Source organism: Trachypithecus francoisi, unplaced genomic scaffold (assembly GCF_009764315.1).
Source record: "Trachypithecus francoisi isolate TF-2019V2 unplaced genomic scaffold, Tfra_2.0 Lachesis_group0, whole genome shotgun sequence".
In the NCBI taxonomy this organism is placed as follows: domain Eukaryota; kingdom Metazoa; phylum Chordata; class Mammalia; order Primates; family Cercopithecidae; genus Trachypithecus; species Trachypithecus francoisi.
In genome coordinates this window covers 169984772-170008848 of record NW_022681453.1, presented here as the reverse complement: position 1 = coordinate 170008848, position 24077 = coordinate 169984772, and the positions used below count along the sequence as shown (strand labels likewise).

At 37.2% G+C, this 24077-nt stretch overlaps 1 protein-coding gene across 2 annotated transcripts in view; it reads left to right on the top strand.

The window, feature by feature from the left end:
- The window catches only part of ZNF385D (zinc finger protein 385D), a 988862-nt gene that overhangs the window by 881801 nt on the left and 82984 nt on the right, over positions 1–24077 (top strand). For both annotated transcript variants that reach the window (XM_033212780.1, XM_033212781.1), the window contains one exon: positions 16827–16989. In XM_033212780.1, the coding sequence (XP_033068671.1) occupies positions 16827–16989 (163 nt within the window). The remainder of the gene's footprint in view (positions 1–16826; positions 16990–24077) is intronic.

Below are 24077 nucleotides of genomic sequence, written 5' to 3'. Positions count from 1 at the left end.
CCCATCAAGCTACCAATGATTTCTTCACAGAACTGGAAAAAATGGCTTTAAAGTTCATATGGAACCAAAAAAGAGCTCGCATTTCCAAGACAATCCTAAGTCAAAAGAACAAAGCTGGAGGCATCACGCTACCTGACTTCAAACTCTACTACAAGGCTACAGTAACCAAAACAGCATGGTACTGGTACCACAACAGAGATATAGACCAATGGAACAGAACAGAGTCCTCAGAAATAATACCACACATCTACAGCCATCTGATCTTTGACAAACCTGAGAGAAACAAGAAATGGGGAAAGGATTCCCTATTTAATAAATGGTGCTGGGAAAATTGGCTAGCCATAAGTAGAAAGCTGAAACTGGATCCTTTCCTTACTCCTTATACGAAAATTAATTCAAGATGGATTAGAGACTTAAATGTTAGACCTAATACCATAAAAACCCTAGAAGAAAACCTAGGTAGTACCATTCAGGACATAGGCATGGGCAAGGACTTCATGTCTAAAACACCAAAAGCAACGGCAGCAAAAGCCAAAATTGACAAATGGGATATGATTAAACTAAAGAGCTTCTGCACAGCAAAAGAAACTACCATCAGAGTGAGCAGGCAACCTACAGAATGGGAGAAAATTTTTGCAATCTACTCATCTGACAAAGGGCTAATATCCAGAATCTACAAAGAACTCAAACAAATATACAAGAAAAAAACAAACAACCCCATCAAAAAGTGGGCAAAGGATATGAACAGACATTTCTCAATAGAAGACATTCATACAGCCAACAGACACATGAAAAAATGTTCATCATCACTGGCCATCAGAGAAATGCAAATCAAAACCACAATGAGATACCATCTCACACCAGTTAGAATGGCAATCATTAAAAAGTCAGGCAACCACAGGTGCTGGAGAGGATGTGGAGAAATAGGAACACTTTTACACTGTTGGTGGGATTGTAAACTAATTCAACCATTATGGAAAACAGTATGCGATTCCTCAAGGATCTAGAACTAGATGTACCATATGACCCAGCCATCCCACTACTGGGTATATACCCAAAGGATTATAAATCATGCTGCTATAAAGACACATGCACACGTATGTTTATTGCGGCACTATTCACAATAGCAAAGACTTGGAATCAACCCAAATGTCCATCTGTGACAGACTGGATTAAGAAAATGTGGCACATCTACACCATGGAATACTATGCAGCCATAAAAAAGGATGAGTTTGCATCCTTTGTAGGGACATGGATGCAGCTGGAAACCATCATTCTTAGCAAACTATCACAAGAACAGAAAACCAAACACCACATGTTCTCACTCATAGTTGGGAACTGAACAATGAGATCACTTGGATTCGGGAAGGGGAACATCACACATCGGGGCCTATCATGGGGAGGGGAGACGGGGGAGAGATTGCATTGGGAGTTATACCTGATATAAATGACGAATTGATGGGTGCTGACGAGTTGATGGGTGCAGCACACCAACATGGCACAAGTATACATATGTTACAAACCTGCACGTTATGCACATGTACCCTAGAACTTAAAGTATAATAAAAAAAAATAAAAAATAAATAAATTTAAAAATTAAAAAAAAAACATCACTTAGACAACGGATGTATTTCAGATTGGAATGTCTCAACTTGTCATAAAATACAGATGTTTACTAATTTTTTAAACTATCTTTGACCTTGGTAAATTCAAACAATTTGGAGATTAAGATATCATAGAAATTCAGATTGTCTAAAAATTTTTTAAATATCTTCAAAGTCAAAATTTTAATAAATCTTTTTTTTTTTTTTGAGATGGAGTTTCGCTCTTGTTGCCCAGACTGGAGTGAAATGGTGCGATCTCGGCTCATCGCAACCTCCACCTCCCAGGTTCAAGCAATTCTCCTGCCTCAGCCTCCCAAATAGCTGGGATTACAGGCATGCACCACCACGCCTGGCTAATTTTGTATTTTTAGTAGAGAAGGGGTTTCTTCATGTTGAGGTTGGTCTGGAACTCCTGACCTCAGGTGATCCACCCGCATCGGCCTCCCAAAGTGCTGAGATCACAGGAGTGAGCCACCGTGCCCGGCCAAAAATTTTAATAATTCTTACTTAGAGAAAATGTATTTCTTCTTCAGTGCTAATAGCAAATGCCATTGGAAAAAAGAAAAAATACGTGCCAAATGCAGTCTCTGTTTGGCATTTCTTCCTCAAATCATTGAATGTACTTTTAAGAGGTTAATTTAAAAACTACAAATTGGCCTGGTGTGGTGGCCCGTGCCTATAATCCCAGCACTTTGGGAGGCCGAGGCAGGTGGATCACAGGATCAGGAGATCGAGACTGTCCTGGCTAACACAGTGAAATGCTGTCTCTACTAAAACTGCAAAAAAAAAAAAAAAAAAAAAATTAGCCGGGCGAAGTGGCGGGCACCTGTAGTCCCAGCTACTCGGGAGGCTGAGGCAGGAGAATGGCATGAACCCGGAAGGTAGAGGAGCTTGCAGTGAGCTGAGATCCGGCCACTGCACTCCAGCCTGGGTGACAGAGCAAGACTCCGTCTCAAAAAAAAAAGAAATCTCACTGAGTTGCAGCTTTTTGTTGGTTTCTCCACATTTAGAAGACAGGGGTGCTTACATTTTGTAATTATTGAGACTTTTAACTGATATATTTGTAAAATTTTAAAAAGTACATGATTTACTGAATGGACCCTTTTTTCTCTGGTTACAATAGACAGCAACGAATGGCACATTCAAAAGGAAGATGTGGTGTGGTTTTCTCCCCTATATTTATCAGGGAGAAAAAGAATTCTATGTGAAGTTGATCTTTAAATTCCCTTTCTCTAGATGCCAGGGTGAAACCTATTCAACTAACAGTCTTAGTTCAGATATGTTAATAACATTCATTAAGACACAGCTCTCTTTTATATCTAGTCAGCCCTTGATTAATACCGGCATCCTGCCTTCCTGCTTTTGACCTCCCCTTTATAAGGTTTCCGTAAATGTTAATTCCATCTACTACAATTTTAACTCAGGGCGAACAATCTTACTGCCAGGTTTGGAGGACAACTCACTGTAGCCTTCTATAGTTGGACTTTACCAATCCCCATTTTGCTGTTCTAGTGATAGGACTTTTATCCTTATGAATTTGGCGTCTAGTGAACAAATTCTGAGAGATGATTTTCTGTATACAGAGAGAAATATGTTAACTTTCTAGTTAACTTACTTTAGTGTGAGGATGAAAAGAGAATGATTCATTCTTTGTTTGGAACTTTAAGATCTTAAGCACTTTAAGAAAAGACTTAAAGACTTTTTTAAAGCTAAGTGATGGTGTATACTTTAGTCCAATGAAGAATTTGGAAATATGTTGTCCCATAAACGGTCAGTTGGAGTCTTAATTCACTCATTCAAATGTTGCAGCTGATAAAGGATTGTGTTTCAGTGGTTAAACAGGAAAATACTTTTTATTTGTCTTTCAAATGACATTTCCCAGTGGCTTCAGTTACCATCTGTTGCTGATTAATTTCCCAATTTAGTTACAGCCTAGAATTCACCCCTAATCTACAGACCACATTGCTACAGAGCCCACATTTTACTTAGGTGTTTTTAAGGATCGTTAAATTCAACATAACCCAACTCATGCTCTTCCCCCAAACCTTGGGACTTCTTTTAATATCAACCATTCTAGGAAATGAAATCTCCAATCATGCATTTGCAAGAGGCAGAAATCTGCCAGGCATCTTTGAGACCACCCCTCAGAATTCACCATCAATTCTGAAAAATTTTAATTTACATATTAGTCAAATGATTACTCATTTCTCTGTTTTCACTGTCATAATCAAATTCTTAGACGTGGCCATCTCTTACTTGTGCCACTATAATGATCCTTTTACCTTTCATTCCTTCCCCAGTGTTGCCCTCCTCTTCTCATCTAGACTCCCTGCCCATGCCAGAGCAATGTCATACAAATGCAAACATGTTTTATTTATTAAAAAAAAAAAAAAAACTTGCACAGCCTTCCATGTTAACAGAATAAAGCACATAATCTTTAAATGAACCTACAAACTTTGTGCAAGAACTGACTTCTCTCCCCATCACCTGCTTTATATTCCCAAGGATACTTCCTGTTGTCTGCAAGTTTCACATTTGGGAATATAAACAAAACATTGCATAGTCTTTTATATTTTGTTTAGCATAGCATATCAGTATGAGTTTATTGGAATAGGTACTGAAAAATTGAAGAAGACCCTCAGATAGAGTGATGCTCATAATATTATTTAATCCATTTATGGGCCTGTGATAGACTGAGTGAAATTACATGAGTTAATTGTCACAAAAATCAATAATAATTCCTATGCACTATTTAGTCTTATGTCCTCTGAAGGATAAGCCACCGTGAAATCACATAATAAGGTTATTTATCATTATACACTCTCTTTTGGGTTGAGAAGTGGGGCTACAAGTTTGGTTTCTGGAGTTAGACTTCAGTACAAGTTCTCTTCTGTTCATACTCTGTGGTTAAGTTGCTCTAGCTCTTAAATTCTCAATCCACCCATCTATAAAATTCCCAAGATAGTTGCAATTGCCTCATAGGCTTTTAAAAGGAATAAGTGAGAATATTCATATCATGTATTCATTCACTTATTCCACATGAAATATTCACATCAAGTCTTCAGCTCACTACCTGACACATCGGAGTGTTCCATAAATGCCTCACACAAACAACCACTGTGTGACAGAATAGCAGTATCTCCTTAATACATTTATGACACACTAAACTCTTCCTCCAAGAATCACCACGGGAAAAATTCCTCTGGCCAAAATTCTACCAAGGACTACTAAATACTATTGGTGGATAGTGTGCAGTTAGCACCTAACTAAACACTAAACCCTTTGGATTAGAACTTTATTGCTGACACAACTCACTGACACCTGCTACATAGCCAGACAGAAAACATAAACACAATTTTTTTTCTTAATGCAGTAGGAAAACTTTTAACACAAAAAGAAATCAGTTGTGTGTACATGTTCAGATAATTCAGGCTTCTAAAGTCATTGCCACTGTCCCTTCCCAGCTTACACTCCCTCCCTCCAAGAGTTAATCTGGTCCCCAAACAACTTCTTTCTGCAATTTTAGTTATATAAAAGTTGCTGGGCGTGGTGGCTCACATCTGTAATCCTAGCACTTTGGGAGGCCAAGGCAGGCAGATCACAAGGTCAGGAGTTTGAGACCAGCCTGGCCAATATGGTGAAACCCCGTCTCTACTAAAAATACAAAAATTAGCCAGGCATGGTGGCAGGCGCCTGTAGTCCCAGCTACTCGGGAGGCTGAGGCAGGAGAAATGCTTGAACCAGGGAGGTGGAGGTTGCAGTGATGAGCCAAGATCATGCCATTGCACTCCAGCCTGTGTGACAGAGTGAGACTCCTGCTCAAAAAAAAAAAAAAAAAGTTAAAACAAAAGCAATGCTTTATCTGGGTCCACCAAATATTTTTCTAAGTCTAGGAGGAAAGCATTATTTAAGAAGTTGGATGATTTCCCCAGATTTTGCATATAAAATGTCCTACTTCAAAGATCTTTTTGGTCACAGGGGTGTCCTACGATGTTTGAAAAGTTTGCTGAACTTTTCTTAAAAAACTTTCTTTACTTTTTTCCCAAAACCATAATTTTCATAAAAGCACAGTTTATTCACAATTTTCATCCATATCTAGAATTTCAGCCAGGGCACTAAATTGATTTATACAGAAGAACATTCATTATCCTTTATTTTGGCCAAAAATTTGTGTTTATTCTCATTATAGGGCCCTATTCTATCCCAGGAAGCCATAGATACTATGACATAATGTATCTTACTGAATTTGGTGAAGCTCTTGACAATTATTCTAAGGGTTGGTGTCTTTTTCTCCTAATTTTGTATGTATTCTTTATATAGCTGGGAGATTAACCCCTTTGCAAAAGGAGTTAAACATTTTTTTTCTAGTATTTTTACAAATTTATATTACTTTGCCTATGGTATTTTTTTTATAGAGAAGTTTTTGGGGATTTTTGTTTGTTTTATTAAGAGAAAGTGTCTCACTCTGTTGACCAGGCTAGAGTACACTGGCTCACTGCAGCCTCAAATTCCTGGACCCAAGTGATCTTCCCACCTCAGCCTCCTGAGTAGCTGGGACTGCAGGTACATGCTACCACACCTGGCTTTAAAAAAAATTTTTAGTAGAGTTGGGAGTTTTGCTTTGTTGCCCAAGCTGGTCTCAAAATCCTGGCTTCAAGTGATCTTACCACTATGGCCTCCCAAAGTGCTGGGATTACAAGTGTAAGCCACTATGCCAGGCTAGAAGATTTATACATGTAACTTAATTTTTTAGTCTGACTTGTTTACCACTCTATCTCTCATTCCCCAGTACCTACAAGAGCATCTGGTGTGCAGTAACTGTTCAATAAGTTCTTTGTGAATGAATGAACAGCTAAAGGAATTGAATTTGGGTAGACTCCAGCAAAAGAGTTGAGGTTTTAGAGGTTACTTACGGTCTTGTTCCCCAGCCTTTCTCAATGTAACCAAAGTGCCTCAGAGAACTGTGATGATGTTTATTTTAACACTGGCAAAACATGTGGCTCAACTGTAGGTCATTATTTTGTGGACCTTGTGGATTTCATTAATAATTGAACATTTTAGAAATGATCTTTGGGACAAGTTCATAAAAGGAACAATCAGAACTATTCTCAGATTTATGAATTAGAGATTGCAAATTCTGCAAAACTATAGAGGGAAGACCTTCTTTGACTTATGGAGGAGTAAGAAATTTAGTCTTTTCCCCTAAGGTGTTCTTCAGCCAACACAGAGTATATGTTATGTGACTACGTAGGGAGGAAATGTGTTAATGATGCCATACTCAATTTCTCTGTGTTGGTTTTAGAGCATAAATATTTCATTTTAGAAGTTTAAAAATGATGTTAACAAAGGACTAGCATTTCCCGGGTACTGAAAATTTTTATGTGCATATTTAAAAGAATTTTGTCTTTTAGATAACCCTTAAAATGCAGTCATCACTGGAATTATTCATTGTGCTTCTCAGATTTAAAAAGAACCTGTTAGTTATTCGTTTAAATGTTTAAAAAGCGAAACAATCTCCATATTATTCCTTTGCTACATCCCTTGAAAAGAGAGGTCCCATAAATAGCACAATTTGTGTTTGATGATAAGCTTCGTCCCAGAAAAAATAATAGTTGGTGTTTGTGCCAGATGGTTTTCCATCATTAAGTGCCATAAAAATCCCCTGAAGTGTGTTCAACAGATAAGGCAAAGTGCCAAAGAATGACAGAGAATTAAGTTAAACCCTGTTCACATACAAAATCCATTGAGACTCCATATGCATATTTCCATTTTAAAATCAAAATGTGAAATTAATTCAACATGAATTTAATAGGCAACTATTTAGAGATGTATGATAGATCCTAGGGAGAGGTTGATGAGTAATATCAGGTCTTCCTCTCTCTGTTATGAGATCCACTCTCTGTCAGGAGAAACAGGCATTTAACCCTTCTTATGGCAATGATGTAAGTGCTACAATGCAGATGTACCTGAGACTACATGGAGAAGGTGGCATCCCAACATCTACTGGGTAAGTACAGGTGCTCCACGCAGAGGGAACTCTTTATACAAGGGCTTAAAAATGATTCTTCTTGTAACATTTTCCTTATGAAAATAAAGTGAGGAGAGCTATTGTTCATTTATCTACACTACACATGGTTATTCTTGCTAGAGAGCAGACATTGGGAGTAGCAGAGAGGGGAGCATTTGCTGGAGGAGGAAATAAAGGATTAGAGGAGACACATTTTATTTATGCCAGGATATAAAACAAGTTTTTCTCTGCTGTTGATATAAACATCTATGACAAGTTGACCCTTGAACATAATTAGAGTCAACATTTCTAATTCTTCCCCAACCTATTCAAATAGTGTGTGTCACACATGGAGCCAGGTATTAAGCTATGGGCATTCTGAAGGGATTTTGTACACTGGTTGAGCAGCTAGACAAAGTGGTTTTTCTGAATTTTCTCAGTTTTGTACAAACTTGAAATTTTTGTGTTTCTATCAGTAGAGTTAAAACTCATTTGAGATCTCTGATTTACGAAAAGCTCCAAAAAAGATTGAGCAAGTTTAGCAGAACCTGTCTTCCTTCTTAGCTAGATTAGACTTTGTGTGCTGGCTTCCAAAGCCCACTGCTTTCCTCTGTTCCTCAATCAGGACTCCTCTCTTAGAGTTCAAGGAGATAGCTGTTTGCATTCAAGATATACAAAAGCAAGGGTTTCTTTCATAACAGGAACCAGGCAGTAACTCTCAAATTAGCTTCTCTCACTCAGGTAAGCACGCTCTATTTTATCATTCATGTTAGATACTTGAAAACATTAAATACTTAATGTTTAGGAATCATGAAGTTTATAGATGAGTTGAGAAGCTTTGAAAAGATAAGTGACCCCATCTAGACTATTTTTTTCACAACCATGTGAGTACTTAGTGACAAAGTACTTTCTTTGCTTATAAAAATTAGTTACCTAATGTATCTGAGAATCTGTGACATGCTTCTCTTCCTTTTCTTAATGTGTATTTAAAAATTTTTTTCCCACTGAGTAATGGTGTATGAAAATCACAGTAATCTTGCGGTATTATCTTCCCCCCTTTTTTTCTATTCCTGTAGCTATTACTGTTCATTTCTGTATTGAAGAGTACAGAAGACATGAATACATTTAAAGTAAAGCATCAATCACTTGAGCTCAAAAGAATACTCTTAATTGAATCATGTTTTTCACTTTGGGAAAAAATTTGAGTGAATATTCATTTTTATTGATAATGTAATCTTCTATTTACATGATAACTATACAATAACAAGTTGAAATGAATTATTAAATATTCTATATGGGGCATGTAATTAAGGAACAAAAATATCTATATCCTGCCTTTTTTCACATTGCGTAATTTGTATTCACAGCAGTAAGGAAAATTTATAACAATGAACTCTTCTATCTTTAAATTTCTTCTTCAAATGTTTTGTTAAGTAGAGCAGTAGAGAAGACAATCTCTTGGCTTGCCAGCATGATTTCTGTTTGCCTGTTGGCTAGGGAATTTTCTCAGTAAAAAAGCCGTATGTATATAAGGAAAAAAACTAGACATGGCTAACACTAACTCAGTTTAATGCAAATAAAACAGTGGATTAGATACTTCTTTGTTATAGGGAAGTTTTAAGAGTTTGATACAGGGGTTGATTTTTGCTTATTATTACTGTCATTATTTTGATTGGGAAGGGGGTTCTTCTAGCCCCTGCAAACTGTATCATAACAATGCATTCAATATAGAGATATAAGTAACGAGATCAGGAATTGTCCGGTGACTATAATTTCCTTGGAGAAAAAAGATAAACTCTGGAAAGAGAAAATCACAAGGACTTGGAAAGCACTCATATGTAATGTTAGAATTATAAGGATGTTTTCAAAGTTAATTTGCTATTTGAGTTCATCCTTCTTGGATAGAAGTTCCCTAAGTACACATGTGTCTGAGTTATTTTTGACATGTTTTTAAGGAAAAAAATCATTTGATAATTTTTAGGGGGAGTAATATACATTATTCACATAAAAATGTTCTATCTTCAAATAATTCTACATTCATCTTAAAAAACCAGGACTTCAGCAAGAAGTGCCAAAAGAAATGGCCACTTTGGGAGAAAAATGCATTTATACTTAAGATGAATAGTTTTTAAACTTTAGAGTTAACCAAATCACCTGCAGGGCTTGTAAAGTACCCATTCCTGAGCCTCCCTCTCATAGTTTCTGATTCAGTATGTCCAGGATGGAGATTGAGAATTTGTGTTTCTAACAGTGTCCCAAGCCCATGCTGTGATGTTAAGATTGCTGGTTTGGGGACCAGAGTTTGAGAACAAATGCTTTATATGAATGTTAAACGAAGTTGAGAGTTGATAATCAAAAAGTTAAGATGAGTAAGAATTTGGAAATCTTCTGCTGAACTGTATATACAAAAGTGATATTCCAATTATTCAAAAAGCCACTGAGTAATTAGAATGCATACTGATCTTCACACAAATGGCTGCACCTGTGCATGTGACTTAACTAGTCGGATTGAGTGGGTGTATGCAACTACTCTCTCAGGTTCCAATCAGCCTAGTTGTACTAACTCTGATTGAAGGTGGGGAGGTTTCCAGTGACTCAAGGGCCAATTAAATGCTTTCAAATTCAAGGTTTATTGCAAGGCTTTCACACACCAATAACTATGCAAATATATTCAACACACACAGACAGTAATAAGAAAAAAAGGGGAATAAACTACTGATGAGTAGCTCAGGAAACCAACACATTGCTGGCCATGGGTTTGGGGTGCTGCAGCACTTAGGCAGAAAGGAGGCCTCAGAATTCTCACCAGCAGGGCATCTGCAGGCATCTCAGCCCTGGTTGGCTTCTTTTCTGTTTCTATGACCCTTCACAGGTTTGTTCACGGCCATTATCTCAGCAGTCTTTTGGCTTCACTTACTTGCCGAGTCTCATGGTGTCTGGACACAGGAGGTGCTACTTTATCCCCTCAGTCTACCATATATATCTTTATAACTTTGAGGGGTCAGCAGTTTCACTGTGGGCTGAGTCACTTGTCATAAGTGACTCCATTTTGAGACATTTAGGATCATAAAACAGTAATATATATTATCAACATTAAAAAAACAAAGATAAAATTTTCAACTTTTTTTCCTGTAGTCATTTAAGATTCTAGGATATTATATTTTATCTGATAATTTTTATCTCTGAAATAATCTAAGCTAAAATTTAATAAATTAGATTAAAAAAAAAAAGGAAAGAAAATTTCAGTTGGCTGGAGTGTTCTCTTCTTTCTCCAAGGAGGATGGTGACATCTCTAATAACCATTGTTTTTTTCTTTTCTGGTGTTACATTTTAATATTGCAGGGGAAGAAAAAAATCATTCCTCTATCCTTCATAATTCTTAGCTAGGACAGACCCTTACAACAAAAGACAGATTAACAAAAGAAAAACAAAACAAAAGTTTACTAAGTTGTATACCTGAGGCATGCATGCGCGATGACCCAGAGAAATTAGTAAACCCCAAGAGTAGACTCAAAGAGGTGACTTTGACTTCAGGTTTGAATAGCCAGTCTCTTTACCCCTTTAGGGTTTCAGCATCCTTTGCTGAAATAAGGAAAAAAGTTTATAGAGAAAGGCCCAATTATGGGGAAGTGGCCAGGAGGAGTACTGTAAACAAGAGTAACTGTGTTATGCAGATTTCAATTCATGCCTTCTCCATTGATCAGAGTCTCTAGTGATTTAGAGTCATCTTTATCTTCCTGGTACTGGGAGGGAGATATATAGATGTAAATTTCTCTTTTAAAAAAGGGTTACTTCTCTGTTCTGAGAAATTCTCCTTTGTCTGCTATTTCTGAAAATAATGAGCTCAAAATGGTCTTTATACTATATTTACAGTGGAATATTCTGGTCTCCTATTGTAGTTACCTTTTGGGTTCTTCTTGCCCACTGCACACACAAAACCAGTTCACTGAGACCCTGGTATTGCAGTAAAGAAAGAGTTTAATTAACATAAGGCTGGACATGTGGGAGAGCTCAAGTTATCACTCAAATCAGTCTCCCCAAAGCCTCTGAGGTTAGTGTTTTTCAAGGACAATTTGGTGGGCAGGGGACTAGAGAATGGTTGCCACTGATCAGTTGAGGATGCAATCATAGGGGTGTGGAAAATGTAATGAGTCCTCCTCTGGGTGGGGGACCACAGGACCTGTGGAATCATGAGTCATGAGTTTTGGTGAGGTTCCTCAGTTGTCAGAATGAAAAAGTCTGAAAAACATCTCAAAAGACTAACTTTAGGTTCTACAATAGTGATGTTATCTATAGGAGCAATTAGGGAAGTCACAAATCTTGTGACCTCTGGCCACATGACTCCTGTGCAGTAAGGGATTATAGTAACTAAATGTAGCTAAGCCTACATTTAAGCAGGATTCAGATTCCTTCCATAATCCTAATCTTGTGGCCTTTTGTAGGTCTTACAAAGGTGGTTTCAGCCCTGAACAAGGCGGGGATCAATTTTAGGAAGGGACTATTATCCTTGCTTCAATGTTAAACTATAAATTAAATTTCTCCCATGGTTAGCTTGGCCCACGCCCAGGAATGAGCTAAAATGGCCCACCTGCGAGGTTATAAGCAAGATGGAGTCAGTCATGCTGAATGAACTTCTCTTGCTTTCATAATCTTTGCAAAGGCAGTTTCACTCCAGTCATATTTTGGGGTGGCATGTCCTGAATTCCATCAATGTGATAATGTTTATTTTCTTTTAATACAATTTTAATGTATGATAAAATCACATAATATCACAAGCTAAAAAGGCCACCTTGTTCTTTTTGAAATTATTTGTGTTCATGAAAATTGATTAGTTATGGTTACTGGATATATATGCTTATATTAAATGTCTGAGTTTTTAAAAAGCAAAAGACATGTTTTGTAAAAGAGATGTAAAAAGTATACAAGGTATTGGTGCTAATGGAATAAAAGAAATACCTAAAGAGTAACTTCTCAGTGAATTTTATAGGGCAATAACAATTTATACAGAAGTTTCTTACTTAGCCAAATGAGATAAATGTGCATGTGCATGTTTCAAAATGACAAAACCCCTCTCTCAAATGTTAGCTAATTAAGACTTATTTTTGTCTACTGAAACTTCAGTTGCATTTCAACTAAAAACCATTTTGAAATATTGAAGATAAAATTTGAAGATTGAAAAGTGGCTGGCTACTGATGACTAAAATGTGGTGATTACATCTAAAATAGCGTTCTGTTCTACAGGAACGCGTGTGTGCATATCTTTAATGTCAGCACTTGCCTCTGGGATGACACTTATTAGATTTAATGGTGTCATGTGCTATTTCAAGATTGGCATAGTGGATTTTATAACACAATGTGCTAATATTCCACTTATTATTTAAAGTGTTAAAAGAAAAACTATAGACAAATTAAATTTAGCAGAGTTTAATTGAGCAAAGAACAATACAAGAATTTGACAGCCTCTGGAACCAGGAAAGGTTTAATAAGACTCCAGGGCTCTCACGTGCCTGAGTAACATTTATAGACACAAAAAGGAAAGTGACATACAGCAAGCAGAAATGAGGTACAGAGATAGCCTGATTGGTTAACTCTCCCAGTTTGTCTTATTTGAACTTGGTTTGAACGGTTGGCCGCCTGTGGTTGACTTAAGTTCAGTTGCTGTGACTGGTTTAGACTCCTCTACTTGTTATACAGTAAGTAACAGTCTGTTTATACATCAAGTTAGGTTACAGTTTACTATGTATGCAGAAACTTTTATGCCAAATTTAAGATAGGTGGGAAGGTAGCTTTAGGCTAAACTTAATTCAGTTTAATTAAAGTGAGTTGTTAAAGCTCAAATCTTACCGTTTTGCTCACATCCATATGTACTATGATCACTCAGTTCTGCTTTAGTTTTAAAATACAAAATTCTGAAATATGGTACAATGAATTAGTACAGTTACTTATTTAACTTAGAAGTCATGTCTGTGAAAAATAATTATTTGCATGTGTATTGGGAATTCCCAGGTGTCTGGGAATGACTTGCCTCAGAAAATTGCTGATAAATAATAGGACACAATCTCATAGGGAATTTGTTGTGCTAGTATATGGTATAACTATCCTACACTTCTCTGCTCAAAAGAAAAGCAGAGGAGGCCCAAAGAGACATCCCAGGCCAACTGGTGCTTTAAAGAAATCTCTCAGTAAAATTCTTTCTTAGGCTGCAGCTTTTTTATAGTCACAGAAAGATAAAATATGGATAAATAATCTATCTGCTTTAATCTATGTGTCTATCCGCGTCTATCAAGTGGCCTAAAGGAGAAGGAGACTGGCTGGGTTTTCTGCCTTCACACAGGGAATACACTGTTATACAGCATACCTGAATCAAGGTAGACTTAGAGTTATGGGGTCACTATAGATAAATTAGAAAAAATTATGGTAGGATAATCTAGGAACAGTCCAATAAATTCTATAAACATTACATAAAAGTCAATGATAAAGAAAATTTAAAATATCTAGAAGGGTTATCTGTCTCTATTAGCCTTCCAACCTGTATGCCCACTTCCACCCCAACACACATACCCTGCACAATTACAATCATATTGATATTGATGTCCTCTGCAACCATCACACCACTATACTCATTTTCTCCTAAATTCTACATTTCTTGGTTTATCTATAATACCTTGGACCCTCATATAATTTATTTATTTTTAATTTGGAAAAGATTTATTTGCCTTGAAATCAGATAATTTATAATTAAAATAATTATTATCAAGGTGTTTTGGTACTGTCATTCAATAAACGAGCGAGTATGCATTTCATTTTGTCTTATTTTGCATTTTAAGATATTAAGTGTGTCTGTTGGGAGCCTATCAACTTCTGGTCATTTTGTCACTCTGTTCTTCCCGCAACTCTCCAAGCTGTTTCACTTGTTAGAGGGCGTTGGTTTAGTTTTGCCTGTGCAGAGAGGTTTTTGTTTGTTTGGTATTTGGGTTTGTTTTGTTTTTGTGTTTTTTTTTTTTTTTTTTGGTGTAAGACTTTCTTAACTTGTGGGCTTCTTTTGTAGTAAGTTTCTTAATTTCAAAAATAGTGATAATCACCTGGTCCTATGATATGTTAAGTATTGTTTAATTTTAAATGTCACTGAGAATGTTAGATTTGTTAGGAACCTATGAAATGTATATTTTGGAGGTATAAATGGAGATAGCACAGTTAATCTCACCCCCCATCTTTTAATATATATTATCTGTTAAACATTAACTTGTATCACCAAAGAAAGGGTTACTTGCAAAGAGAAGAGAAACTCTGCTTTAAGGGAAATGATATAGCCAGATGCCTAAAGAAGACGACCGACTATTCTGTGATTTTAATTGAATACAGCGTATCGTTCTCAAAAGTTATGGCCAAAGGACTTGATATACTAAAAATGAGAATTAGTCAGGGAAAAAATAAAAGACAAAATTTTGTCCTCAAAGTGATATTCTCCATGTAGAATCAACTTAATCCAATCTATCACTGGTTCCTCAATTAACTATAGCATGTCTTTACTTCATATTTTGGCTCACACTATGTCTTTTGATGTTATGTGTTGTTGGAAAACTTGTAACTGATGCATGAGTGTGCTCTCTGTTCAAACTGTTTCTAATATATAATTTCCTTGTCCAGTGTTCTTTCAATAAGGGTACCTAGTCCTTTGAGGATATTTTGCTAGAATGATGCAAATGAAGATGTGGACTATTTAATTATTTGTTAAAATAGATTATATTGCAACACCCTAGTTATCACAGTTGCTGTAATGAAGAGGACAATGTGATTATTATTTTTTGGCAAAGTGAAATATTTAGTTTAAACAAGCAATGGAAAGTAATGGATAATTTAACAGGAATAATCCTCTACTGAGATATCCTTTTGTGGGGGACATTTGGAAAGGTTAAGACCTGGAAAACCTAATTTAAGAATCTTCCTGGTCACCCTTACCCTACCCACCAACTGCAAAGTCTTTTCTCCCTCAATGAATAAACATTAATAAACATACACTTATTTAAATATGATTTTCTATCTCTATGCATTTCTTTTTTTTTTGAGATGGAGTCTTGCTCTGTCGACAGGCTGGAGTGCAGTGGCATGATCTCGGCTCACTGCAACCTCTGTCTCCCGGGTTCAAGTGATTCTCCTGCCTCAGCCTCCTGAGTAGCTGGGACTACAGGTGTGCACCACCACACCCAGCTACATTTTGTATTTTTAGTAGAGATGGGGTTTCACCATGTTGGCCCAGATGGTCTTGATCTCTTGACCTCGTGATCCACCCACCTCAGCCTCCCAAAGTGCTTGGATTACAGGCATGAGCCACCACGCCCGGCAATCAATGTATTTCACTATACTGCTCCCCTACACACACACACACACACACACACACACACACACACACACAAATGCTCTTAAGAAAATAAAACATGAGAAAATGCATATCACTCTAAACCATATATATATATATATATATCAGAAGGCAAAGCAAAAGAATTGGATCGTCCCCATTAGGTAGTCCAAACACACTGGAACCTCCTGACAATGGACTGGGGCGTGAAAGATCCATATGCTGAAAAAATGACACTAAGTTGAACTTCTCAGACTACCCTCAGTAAGAAGCGAGGAGAAAGAATCTGAAATCGCCCAGCTTCTGTCTGTTCCATTTGAACTTAAGCAATGCATTTGCTTTTGAACTCTAAAGCTTCAATTTCAGTCTCCAGGGTGCTTACGTCCCCGGTTTTGTGAACCTTTCCTTGTAGACACCTGTTGAGGACTGTATTATAAGACACACTGTAGAAAGAGAAAATGCATTTTCCAAGCCTAGAAGGTGAAAGCTACTCTTTTCTAGGGCTCTTGTTAATCTTTGGGAGCCCAGCATCTTCTGTGGCAGAACAAAGACGATACGGGTGTAAATTCTTATTTTTTTTCCCCACTCTCACAAAGAAAATGTTGTTGACGTGTCAGTGTTCAGCTACATTTCTCTTAAGATAAACAATAGAATATTTCTTCCTTCTATCCTGAGGTTTTAGAACTGGATTCCCATTGCTTTCTAGCATCATTCTAAATAGAACCCCACTGTTTGGCCATGGCCAGAATTAGCTCGAATGGTACCTGTTATTGAAAGGGAGTCTGTATTTGCAGTAATACAGAGAATGCCAGTTTAGAAATGAGCCTGATTGCATGGTTCATTTTGTTCTCCTTTGTAGAGCCAGGCTGCGGCCCACTACAAAGGCACGAAACATGCCAAGAAGCTCAAAGCACTGGAAGCCATGAAAAATAAGCAGAAATCTGTAACTGCCAAGGACAGCGCAAAGACTACCTTCACCTCCATCACTACCAATACCATCAATACCAGCTCTGACAAAACAGGTTAAGCAATGATCTTTGTTGTTGTTGTCCTCCTCGTCGTCACTGGGGGTTCCCTCCCTTGTCTAGCCCCTTGTCTGTTTACTTATGTGCCTGCCACATTGATTCATGCTTGAGCCATCTTTCTGTAGAATGGTAATTGTTTCCTCTCATTTTTCCAAACCCCTATGAGATTAAGATAATCACTAATTATATTCCAGATTTTGCATTTTGCAAGAGTCCTGTGGCTGTTTCAGAGGAATAGTCATAAAAGGCATTTGAAGCCATGTACCCCGTAACTCTTTTTGAGAAATGAACCTTTTCAGTGTGCAGTATTTGCATCTTGTATGCAGCACCTTAGCTTATAACTGCATGGCAGATTTGATTTAACTGTGAGTACACAACAAAGTATGCTAAATGAATCGAGAAGGCCCCAATAAGGGCATTATTACAGACAGGCTTTATTCTCATAAATTCCAAATACCGCATTGTTTTAAGTAGTGGCTGTGTGATACTGGGCTTGTTATGGCTGGGTAACCTTCCCTCTGCAAACACAGGTAAGTGTTATTGATACCAATTACTCTTTTTAACAGAGTCTTCACGGTGAAATAATGGCCCCTGAATGGCCCCTTGGGATAGCTCCTGCCAACGACCAGCTTATTCATAATAGGGGAAGCTAGTGAGGTTTCCCTAAGCTGACATTTTAAATACAAGACCACTGGTTTTCAAAATCTACAGAGAAAATATTCCTGTGTGATTCATGGATATACCCCTAATAAATCACTTTCTAGAACATAGAAACGGTTACACATCAATTGTTTTCCAGTCCATGTGAATGGCAATGGTGAGAAAACGTTCAGATCATCACCAATGGTAGTGTCTTAACTAAAAGAGAATCTTCTGAGTATGACTGATGAAAATAGAAAATAAACAGTGAACGAATAGAATACATTACAACAACCTTATTACACAGTGTAACATCTACTGGACACGTATCAGCTCTTCCAGGGATTGGGGATGCTGCAAGTGAATCTGTAAGGGATAATGATGTTCTGAGTTCCTATGGCATTTTGTATTTTCTTTACCCAGGTATTACTGGTAGATGCATCATGCTGCCCTCCCTAAGAACCCTGTGTCCTCCCTCAGCCCGAACACATGTCTCATCTTTGTATGCTGGCACCTGGTCTGGCATGGGGTAAATGCTGAGTAAAATGTCTGTTGAATGACTGAGGCTTATTTCACTCCTTTGGTTTGATTCTCTGATATAGCCAAGTTTGTGCCACCACATACTAAAGAGGAAAAAAAGACAGGCTTGTCATATTCACTTCTTTGTTATCCAGAGCAAGAGCTGGATTGTGCCATTGTGTTAACTGAGATGTAAAACCTTTTAGGGAAAGTACTGGTCTTTTCTCTAATCATCTAAGACTAACTGCTTTATTTTGAGGACTGAAAGAGAATGAGTGGGGGATCACCAAAGCAGCATCTGGCATAGAGAAGTGCAGAAAAATCCTAAAGCCTTTCGATGCAAAGAAGGTAGTAGGTAGGAAGAACAAAGAGATGAGTTTGATGTAAAGGGTTAAAGTGACATTTTTCCTTGCTTCCAATTTTTTCTACTTTTAGACTTTTGTAATCAAGAATTCATGTTTGGGTTATCTTGACTTTTTTAAAATATGAAAATATTTGTTTCATTAAGGATGCACATCATTTAAAAATATATGTATGGTAGGTAGAGCTGCTAACTTGGGTTAAGAGAAGCCCCCAAGTGTGTTGTCTCTGTTAAGGAAATGAGTTGTGACCACATACCTTCATCTCCTAACTTAGAGACTAGAATGTGTCAACCTAGAATAATCCAAAGGGTCAGATTTTAGTTTAAAGAGAGTTTATCCAAGTGTAAAGTTGGAGGGTGGCTGCCCAGAAAACACAGATTCCAAAGAATGGAAGTCAGTATTCCAAAGTGTAGAAGTTTAGTATCATTTTTATCGACAAAGTTTAGGGAAGTTTAACAGAATTTCAACACCTCTTTCTATAAAAGGCTTAATGCTTAGTTAACAATAATCTGACATTGGTTGGGGTGGTCTTATTCTTTTGGGAAAGGTATATTTAACATTTTATACTGAGGATATAATTCTTATGGGGTCTTTGCACCATCTAGTCTTGGGTACAGGACAATAAAGGATGCAGTTGATCTATAACAAATATGAGTAATTGGAAGGGGGAGGGAGTCTGGTATCTGGTCTCTCCTACTCATTTACAGAACAAGAACAATGAGGAAGAAAATTAACCCTAAAGAAGCAGAAATTGCAAACATGTTATGTGACTCAGTCTCCAGTGCTTAACCTACCCCCCACTACCCTTGGCATAATCAATTTAGAGGGTCCTTAAATTTTATTTACTTTTACGACTTTGAAAGGTGGCAGTCTTCCAGGCTCTGTCCTTTTAGAAGCTGAAATGTTAACAAACTTTGCATTGGTCTTTTGAAGACAACATAAACATGCCAGAATTTACCTAACAGTGGAAATGGTGTTGAGATAATGAAACACCCTTCCAAGCTGGAGCTAGAGAAAATTTCAAAAGGGCAGAAGAGATAGTAAAGTCTGTAAAGTTGGTGCAAATATTCTAAAGCCAAAAGAAGGAAGTGATGGACATTAGGAAAGACCTTGCTTTCCTAATCCATGAGGACCTGTACCAGGAAAAAACAAAACAAAACAAACAAGCAAGTTATAAAGGTTGAGAGACTAAGAGTTCCAGCACATTCATCAGATATTTTGAGCCAAATTCTCTTTAAACTGAATTTACACAAAACTGCCTATGAGAAAAGACACCCATTTCACAGACCCTTATTCTATTTGTATTGCAATATAAACCTGAGGCATCTAGGCTAACAAATTTGAGTTTTCTTAAAGCAATTACATGTTCTTTTTATTACTATGTGCTTCCTCTTACTGATTAGTACCACTCTGAAACAAAATGAGTCTGAGCCTGGCACAGTGGCATGTGGCTATAGCCCCACCTACTTGGAAGGCTGAGGCACAAACAATCCCTTGCATCTGGGACTTTGAGACTGGACTGGGCAAAATAAGTGAGACCCCATCTCAGAAAAAAAAAGGACTCTGAGTTAATTTTGTAGAATAGTTAAATACTCGGCTGAAGAAGAAGCGGTAGATAAGACTCTAGAATCAAAGATCATGCATTTTTTAATAATAAAAAGATACAATTTTTCTGGTAATGCACAAGAATGTTTTGTGATTTGTAGGCTTGTCCATATATAAAAGATAGAGACACATGAAATCACATTTTACTAATTTATCAAGTCATTTTAATAAAAAAATCTAATTATATGAAAAAAACTAATCCAATTGTATATATTTTAAAAACCCAAACTAATTCCTTTGAAAAATGCTAAACGTGTCATACTTTGGTAAATGAGAACCCCTGGAGAGGGTTGGGGCAACAATAGTGAAAAGGGCAAGAAATAGTATGGACTTTAATTAGAAAATTGATTTGGCGGTTTTCTCTAAAATACAAGAGATAGAATGAATACTCATAAAAACTAAATTTTCATAGTAAACCTACTTGATTGATATAAAGGCAATTTTGATTAATAATTCCTCTTAAATTTTCAAGTCATATATTTTTTATTAGTATACATGATAAGGTTTTATCTGCTGCCTGAGGGTGACACATATATCTAAACCATGGGGTTAGCTCCTGTTTGCTAACTTGATGATCTTGGGTTTTGTATTGCCTTTTTCTCTCGCTCATTATGCCACTCTGCTAGAGTGCTGAGCAGAAAATTGTATTCAGTGATCAGCCACTGACTATTCACAGAAAGAATGCCTAGTTCATCTATCTCAAGGCAAAAACACACTTTCTAACATTAAAGAACAATTTTAGTTCTTGTGATCTAATGAAGAGTGTTAGGCTGGTGAATTTACATGTATAAAAGTTTACAGGCAAAAGTAATATTTAAAAAAAAATATATTGAGCACCCTAAATTGTTAAGAGTGGTTACTGTTCATCACAGAATATTTCATAGAGCATTTCCAAAGATAGTCAGAATCATTGTCTAATCTAGTAAATGTTTTTAAATACCAAGATTTTTATTTAGAAAAACTAATGGCAAAAATTTAAAATTTATACTCAAAGAAACTAGGCAAGTGTAACTAAGTTGTGTTTTTTGTTCTATGAAATGACAAATTCAGAATTGTCTGAATAAGTTCTGCACAAGGTCATTCTCTGATCTTTCTTTACTTTTGATTCTTAGGGAATCTCATTCATGTTGTTTATCAGTTAGGTTAGGCTCGGTTATATTGCAGTAATAAACAACTTCTAAAATCCTAGCGGCTTTTGCAATATCTAATTATTTCTCACTCATACTACATATCAGCTGTGGTTTTTCTTTCATCTTAATTTAACTCCAGGACTAGGCTGACGAAGCAACCATTAGCTGGAGAATTCTATGGAAGAGGAAAAAAGGCTCTTAGAGCTTTTTAGTGGACTGGCACGTAATATTTCTCTCACTTTTCACTGGTAAGTTGCATGGCCAAGCCTGATTACAATGGGGCAGGGAAGAATAATTCTCCTCTAGAGAAGCAAAACAGATATTAGTCAGCAATAGTATAACATTCTATTGTTAACTTAAATCATGAGATCCACAAATTTGGAGAGAAGAGCTTTATTTCTTATAATGAGTTATAGCCTGCAGAGTGGCCATCCTGACAGTCTGGGAAGCACAGCCTCCAGCAGAGTCTGAGAACAGGTACTTTGAGGGAGGAGAGATAAAACAGGAATTTATGCTGAAACAGTTGGCCAAGTATACATATTCAAGGGATATAGGAGGAGCTATGAATATTCACAAAGATGGGATGCATGCATGCATAGTAAGGAAACATGCATGTTACATATGACCCATGTTCATTTTGGGGTAGAGACTTTAAGTAAATTACAATTAGGTCCTATGAATCAAAAGCTGAAACAGGGACATGAAGGCACTTACATATGCAGCCTCTGTAAACTGGCCAGAACCAGTCCATGGCCAGTGGTCTCTTATTAAGAGAAAGTTACCAAAGTCAGTCTCTTGTCCAGTCAAGGCTGTAGTTATGGCTTGTGAAAAGTCAGGGAGTGTTAGGCAGTGTCTGGTGGTCAGTGAGCTGCAATTGTTTCAATATTGCTTATCTTGAGTCCAGTGCTTGTAAACAAGCTAGAGAAACAAGCTGCTAGAGAAAAGAAAAATGCTGTGACAGTTAGAACGTAGTTTATTCTCTACGTGTAGGGGTGTGTGCCTTAAACTTTGTCAGGCATGGCCTTAGTTCTTATTTAGAATTTTGTATCTTATTGCCACAAAGAGTCTGTTCCTTCAGTCTTGTGGTCTCTATTTGATCACTATCATGGTTTCCTTCAATTATCACTTGTGCTTACAAGTCTTAAGATTCTCTTGCCCTGTCCTTCTCCTAAGTCCAGACCTGCTTTTCCAAGGCCCATTGCTCACTTACTTGGATGACTTTCCAGCATCAATACTTAATAACAGGTTCAAAAAACAAACAGGCTGGGCACGGTGGCTCACGCCTGTAATCCCAGCACGTTGGGAGGCCGAGGCAGGCGGGTCACAAGGTCAGGAGATCAAGACCATCCTGGCGAACACAGTGAAACCCCGTTTCTACTAAAAATACAAAAAACTAGCCGGGCGTGGTGGCAGGCACCTGTAGTCCCAGCTACTCGAGAGGCTGAGGCAGGAGAATGGTGTGAACCCGGGAGGGGGAGCTTGCAGTGAGCCGAGATCACGCCACTGCACTCCAGCCTGGGTGACAGCGCCAGACTTTGTCTCAAAAAAAAAAAAAACAAAAAACAAAAAAACAGTCCTCATCCTGACCATCACAACTTATTTTGAGTTCTGCACTTCCCAGATTTGAATGCTTTCTAGTTGTCTTTTCCTCTCCTAAGTTCTCACTTCTATTCAATTGCTAGAGTCCACTTCCCTCCGATTCCTGGAGTGGTTCATGCTTTTACATGTTGTTACTACCCACATTCTGGCTTTGTAGATCTATGTCTTTCACATACATTTGGCCTAGCCTTTATGCAGGTCTAACTGCCTCTACACTTGTGTCTTGACAACCATATCTTCATTTTACTCTCCAGCTATACTCCACAGTACATAAATCACATCTCTTACCTATTCAGAAATCTTTAATGTACCTCTGTGCTGGATCCCATGATCACAACCTACCTTTCCAAACTTCTGTTCTACTGCTTTCCTGCAATATTTTCCATCAGAGGCACACCTTGTTTTTCCATTGTTGTTTCTTGTACTGTAGTTCTAAAACTCTGAAAAGTCTTTTACTTTTCTTCCTCCTGCCTATAAAGTTCCATAAGAACCAATTCCTTTCTAGCTGCCCTATCATATTCTTGCTAAAGGGAATTTTTCTGTCTTTACCTTCTCTCATTGCTAGGTGGCATGCCTCTTGAGTACTCCCTTGATTAATTATTTTGCTTATGTTTTAATTTACAGAGTACTTTTTATATAAAAGATAATAAGTCAAGAGTTTTAAAACTTGGAACAATCCGTTTTGTGTTTCTGTTCTTGGATTGAAGCATGGTAAACTTTTAGACTTTTGTATTTGTGTATAGATGGTTTCATGAAAGAAGAGTGGTTCTCATTAAAACAGGGGATTCTGTGATATTGCTCATCAAATTTCAGAGTTGCAAGTTTTATTACAGGTCATCAAGTCTAACCCCTAAAGGAGATTGTTGTTGTTGTTGTTTTGGGTTTTTGAGATTCTCTAGTCCTACAAGTAAAGAACACTTGACATTTCTAATGGCCCTTCAGTGACTATCAATCAGGAGTTAATTAGCCTATTGAGTATATGGATTTACCTTAGTCATCTAATTGGTAAAGTCTGAGAACATTTCTCGCTGGTTCTATTACATAATTCTCTTTATCAAGTCTCACTGAATTGCAAATGTATTCATCAGATAAAGCTACTAATTACAATTTAAATTTTCACTTTTCACTCATGACTCAGTCTTCTTTGTATCCAGTTTCCCTTTTCCTCTTTTAATTTTAAAATTATAACCCAGAGATGTACTCATCAGACTTAAAGTTACCAAAAGTAAAA